Source organism: Berghia stephanieae, chromosome 1 (assembly GCF_034508935.2).
Source record: "Berghia stephanieae isolate SIO BIC M18660-M18661 chromosome 1, UCSD_Bste_1.3, whole genome shotgun sequence".
NCBI lineage: Eukaryota > Metazoa > Mollusca > Gastropoda > Nudibranchia > Aeolidiidae > Berghia > Berghia stephanieae.
In genome coordinates, this window is record NC_088360.1 from 71,936,049 (window position 1) to 71,942,102 (window position 6,054).

Here is a 6,054-nt window from a genome sequence, read left to right on the forward strand (position 1 = left end):
TGCCATCTTATTTTCAAAAGCCTACGGAGACATTTGTTTATGAAGGTATGGATATTGCGAATAAGGATGTTTTTGACTCCCCAGGTTTCAGATCTATACAGAAGAACAGGTCTCACATCGCTCGACATTGGAAGCAAATTTTCCTATTTAAGTTGCATTAGTTAGAGATGACTGTTCTTTTCCAAATGGGCGACAAGATGGCAAAACACTACTGGGCTTTCCTTATTCTAGCTTTGATATCTTCTTCCTTACTTCCTGTTTCACTTACTTTTAATCTTAAAACCTTTTTAATGGCTTGATGGCTGACTAGCACAACAACAAATAAAGACAAATATAACAAAAAATGGAACATTCATACTTGAAATTTAAATTCAGAATTACATCACACATAGACCAGACTAGTCCATTTTAAAGACATTGCAATAGTATTAAATCCAAATTAAACTCTTTGAAGTAAGTGTTACATCCTGACAGGATGGATGAAGAATGCGTGTACAATTTAATGCGATTACTTGCTTGTGGTGCCTAATCGACGGCTCAAACGCTCGGTCTAAATTGTTAAGGAGTTGTTGTGAGATCCAGACCCGTATCTCTGCACTCTATACATAGCAGTGACGCAGGGTAAAGTTATGTAATATTATAATACCATGCCTTCTTTTTATGACTATAGAGTAAACTATGAAGTGGGAGTTTTTTCCCTTTATTCTTTTAATACAGATATTTGATATCCATCTAATACCGTATTCGACTTCATTCAGTATCTGATACTAATATTACCAGCATGATGATACCATCCAAAGCTGAGTTTTCCATCGAATGGGTGACCCCGTGGACCCCATCCTGTAGTGTTGCTTATTTACTGGATACAAAGTCATTTAGGTAAGAAATAACATTATTATACTTTGCCTCAATAATTTGGATTATATGAAATGGTATATATGGTACTGTTCTGATAAGGTTGAATGACAATTAGAAGTTTAAAAAATCCCATCCTTCTCGTGGTATTCAGATCGGCAATATCTTGACGATTGAAAAAAAAAATACAACACACTGTTACTAAAAACGCTTTTTGAAATAAGTTTTTTGTTTTTGTATTTGTTTTTACTTTTCTGCTTGTTTGTTTTTTTGTTGTTTTTTTTTTTAATTTCCAAAAAAAGTGATTTCAAATGAACAAAAACAATGTCCAAAATCAAAGAATCAAAGAAAAGAAAATATATTTAAAAATTACAAAAGGAAACCTGTAGTGAAGTGTAGCAAAGTGTTTCTCAAAGTGAAGGTCCGTGACTCTAGAGCCCCATAGTCTAAAATGCTATCTATTATTTCAATAATTAGTAGTAACACCGAAATATTTATAATCATACTTTTATATGGTTGTTTAAAAAAGGTAACCACTCTATAATTACAAAAAGTCCTAAATGCAATAGAAGCATATTTCTGCTGAACTAAGGAACTCGGGAATCACCGAGTAGGTGAATATTTAACCCTCATTCTTTCTTCTATGAGTTTCTGTCCGGTTGTCGATTTTCTATGAAGTAATGGTTTACATTACCCTGCCAATATGGATCTTGTTTTGAGTTTTGATTTGGATTTAATACTATTGCAATGTCTTTAAAATGGACTATCTTTTGTGTGATGTAATTCTCAATTTAAATTTCAAATATGAATGTTCCATTTTTGTTAATTTGTCATTATTTTCCCTGTGCTAGTCAGCCATCAAGCCATGAAAATAGGTTTTACTATTAAAAGCTCAATATAACGGTTGATTTGGTCATAGTCGTTGTTAACTTATAATATAGCCTGACACTAGAACCCTCTAAGAGTTTGACGTCATTAATTTTTCTCGGTTTGTGTAGCGTCTAGTGAGTTGTCGTTAGTTAAGCTCAAGGAATAAAGTGATTCCATTGCTAGAACTAGTGAATACAACTTACGATTTATTTTTCTTTTGTGGCTAAAGACTTGTCTTTTGACGTCATTTTTTTGGTCAGTGTCAGGCTATAAGTTTGCGATGGCTATGATTTGGCCCGTCATATCATAGACAGTATTTAGTTTTGGGGTGTTAAGAAATCAATGTAAACAATGCAAGTATCATCAAGCTTACATTCTGTCATGGAACTACCCGGCTGCTGTTGAATGTTTTTTGTTAACAAAAACGAAAAGTCATCAATAAAATAATTTGACAAGTATGGCTCGACAAAAATCAAGAGACTGATATTTTCCATACCTAATAAGAGATCTTTTTAAATAAAGGATTTCCTTTGATATAGAAGTACTCTGCTTTAGTACAGGGAACAAAAGTGTGATTCATTGAATGTATGTGTAAAACCACTGTTCCGGAGGACTAGAGACATACCTATTTTCTAGTCTAGATATATGCTGGCCGTCAATAAAGGTGATCCATCTTCGTTTTTTTTTTACGTCTCGCAATTCTAAGAATCTGCCTACTAAAATGGTAATGCCTTTTTATGATATACTTCTCCAAAGGACTGGTTACATACACATTTCCAAGGAGGTTGGAATCGGAAGAATAGGAGGTGTTACGCCACGACTTTTCTGCCCTATTGAATCACAATTTAAAAAATGTGACCCTCCGTCTCAAAACGGTATTATGTCGGGATGATTCAGACCCCAAAAATTGAATTTAGAGATAGAATGGTGAGAAATTGGAGCTTAGAAGTTTTTGCAATGCAAGAAATAGTCTTTATACTCCAGCATAACGTAGAGAAATTAAACCCAAATTGGATATTTGTGGCTATGAATTCAATTTCCCTTACCGAGTGGATCCCGACATAATACCGCTTTGATACGATGGGTCACAAATAATTGAACCGCATAGTAGTCGTACATATACAGACCAATCGTTTTGAGACATCGCACAAGTCTTCGGGCAGGCGCTTTATTTACTCGTTTGCAAAACATGAAAATCATCATTATATTTGGTAATAAAGAATCAAAGTTAGGTAAAGCACCAGTGATCGAAGCATTGGTGTAATGACGGTGGTATTATAGTGCTTAGGCCACTGGGACCCCCCTCCCCCCCCTTTGGGAGTTTATGCCACTATGTTTTTCAAATAATAGAACTTATTGGCCATACAAATTCCACTGTTACCGTAAAAATAAGTGTCATTTAAGAGAGTTATGGCTCTTTGAAAAAAGTGAGTTGTGTCCCCTTGCAAAAAAGAGACATTTCTTTCAAAGGCTCTGGAGACTACAATATTAATTCAAATATATGCAAATTGGGTATCAAACTGAAGGAAATTGAATATACTATCAAACTATGTGCACAAGCTTTCAATTTGTAAATATTATATAGATTCACAGAAAGTTGAAACAATTTGTCAGTAATCTCATGACGTGTCATATCTAAACTAAGCTATTTCAGTGTTTTACACAAACATTATTTTAAATATGGCCAAAAACAGCATGTTCATTAAAAAAGTAGCACTGAAGAAAGCTATGGCCCAAGCCTCAACAACAACCTTCATATTTCTACGTCATAGGAAAAACTAAAAGTGTACGCAACCCTTAAATATTTCTCCACTTTGTGGGATGCCAAATTCATCATAATTTTTATTCTTTTTAAACATGGTATTGATGTCCAGTTGTCACATTTAAAAGTAAGTTGAAGGTGTGGTAAAAACAGTAGATATATCATGAAAAAAGACTAATTTGTTCACAACCCAAGTGAAGCATCATTACCGAAGACTTTTGAACGAAATCGCATTGTTATATTATGAAGAATAATTGATACTCAAAAGGGATTCTTGATTCAAGATGCAGTAAGTACATAAAAACAATATCCTTATGTGTTTTGCAAACATGCTTTACTCCTTAACAGTTTGCACTGCTCACCAATTTATTACATATCCTCATCATCAGTAGCAAAATCCTCTTCGTCCTCTGAAGTGTCATCAAGGAAATCACTGTCAAAGCTATCACTACCATCCTCGGCATATGTATCTTCGTCAGTACTGGTGCAGCTTTCTTCATACACAATTTCCTGCAACTCATCTGGAATGAAAGCATCTTTGAACCACTGTACTTCCAATTCATTTTCAGAATTTCTCTGCCAACCGTTATCCTCTGGTTTTGGAATGCTAGGATTCTGGCACACTGCATTCCTCCAAATGAGAGTTTGAAAGTTGGCTCTTGATATGTGCAGTGTCAATACTTGACTACAAGGAGGCATCTGACACAGATCAATTCCACCACTGCATGAGATGGTACCTTTCTTTCCTTTGAAACGCTGGCGAACTATGTCATACCTCACTTTGTTGACACTTGTGCATGAGGTTTTGCCATACAGCTTGCACACAAATGACTCTAACATGAGACAGTCATTACTCGAAACAGCTGCTGATGTTCCAAATCTGGAGAACAGAATTCTAAGATCTTCCTCTTTTTGAAGAAATTTTAGAGCTTTCAGCTTTCCTTGCCCAGCAAAGCAACTTGTTGTGTCACAGCCTGTGAATGCATGGACACCAAGTAATGCATCACACATCTGTTTAGACAAAGTCTTTGCTATCTGAGAGACATTGATTTGTCGCCTGTTGTTGCCACAGCCAGTATAAAAAATCAGGGTCTTTCCAATTGTCTCTGAGAATGAAAGGAGAAGTAAGAAGACATCCGTGTCTGGTGATCTGACAACAATTGTTTCACAGTTTGGTTGGCGGGAAGCATATTGACAGTGCAGTATAATTCGTGTGTCTGCCTCTTCCTGTGATGAGTAGAGATCTAGACAAGGTACAGCTGTGGTAAATTCATCCGTGTCACTGTAAAGTAAGGTGCATCTCTCTCTTCACAGACAAAGAAGATTTCCCTGTTTCTCAGTTTCTTTGCATATTCGTTACTTTCCCATTCCTTGAGGAGAAACCTGATAAGAGATCTTTTGTTATCAACGCAGCTGAGAAATGATTTCCAACGTCTGGGCACTGTTGTTGCAGATCCTCTTAACAAGTATGCATTATCTTCAGAAGATCCTCTCCTCAATCTCTCACAACCTTTGATTGAATCTTCTATGTAAGTATCAGTCACAAAGTGCACACAAGCTGCTTGTGGTAAGGAGGAAAATGTAAGTTTGGCTACTTCACCAAATGTATTTGGGATTGCTGACAGAGTTTGTAACAGTGCATTGCCATCAACAATGTAAACGGTGTTTGTTTGTTTTTTTGCATAATCCTCGAACATTAATGAATTGTCAGGCGTGAGCTTGTGCAACAGAGTTGCTTTGTTGGTCTTCAGAGGTAAACCATCTGATGAAGCCAGCGACCATGGAGTAGGTGTTAGAGGATATTGAAGAACTTTTTGAAGATCAACACTGTGCTCTTGGGACAAAACAAGAAGCTGGCCAAATAAATTTCTTTGTACCTTGATTTTGACCACGTTCATGTCTTTTTTCACTGTTACCACTTTCCTCAATGATGCAAATGTCTTGGTCTTGTTCCTTTCTAATGGCTTGTGAAATTCTACATTCTTTTCCTTCAGTCTGTTTTCAACAAAACTTTCAAACAATCTTTTTCCTGTTTTTTCCACGGCTAGCAGGTCATCAGCAACATCCTCTTGCATTTTCATTCCTGAAGCTAGACTGACCAGACCATCTTCAACTTCAAAGGGATTGATAAATGCTGAAAATGCCTGGAGGATCTTTTGCACTCGCTTTTCACTTTGTCTTTTTTCTGCAAGGTTCAATTCTTTGTGGGTGTCTATATCTATACAGTTGTTGTTGCTGATCATTCTTTGGGTTGCTGATACATATTCTGCTCGATTGTGTCTTGTTACACTCCAACGGTAATAGCTTGGAAGACTCTTGCTGAACCCAACAATACCTCCTTTTGTCTTTGCATGTTTGTTTATTGTTTGTCCAATGGTCATATCAACTGCTATTCTTCCAGCAGGCGTCCTTGATCTGGAGACACTAAATCCATTATCTTGTAACATTTCTTCTGCCCCTGGGTGGGAATGAATCAGGTTGGCTAGTGACACAAAATATACACTGAGATACTTGGCATAATTATGGTGATTCATGGTAAAAAGCAGTGGGCACAGTTCTTTTAAACA

General features: G+C 36.4%; 1 protein-coding gene across 3 annotated transcripts in view; it reads left to right on the forward strand.

The window, feature by feature from the left end:
* The window catches only part of LOC144964508 (uncharacterized), a 43,470-nt gene that overhangs the window by 21,847 nt on the left and 15,569 nt on the right, over nucleotides 1-6,054 (forward strand). The window contains exon 2 of one of the 3 annotated variants that reach the window (XM_078898890.1): nucleotides 718-879. In XM_078898890.1, coding sequence (XP_078755016.1) covers nucleotides 782-879 — 98 coding nt within the window. In that variant the 5' untranslated portion in view covers nucleotides 718-781. The remainder of the gene's footprint in view (nucleotides 1-717; nucleotides 880-6,054) is intronic. The other 2 variants (XM_078898905.1, XM_078898897.1) reach the window with 2 other exon arrangements.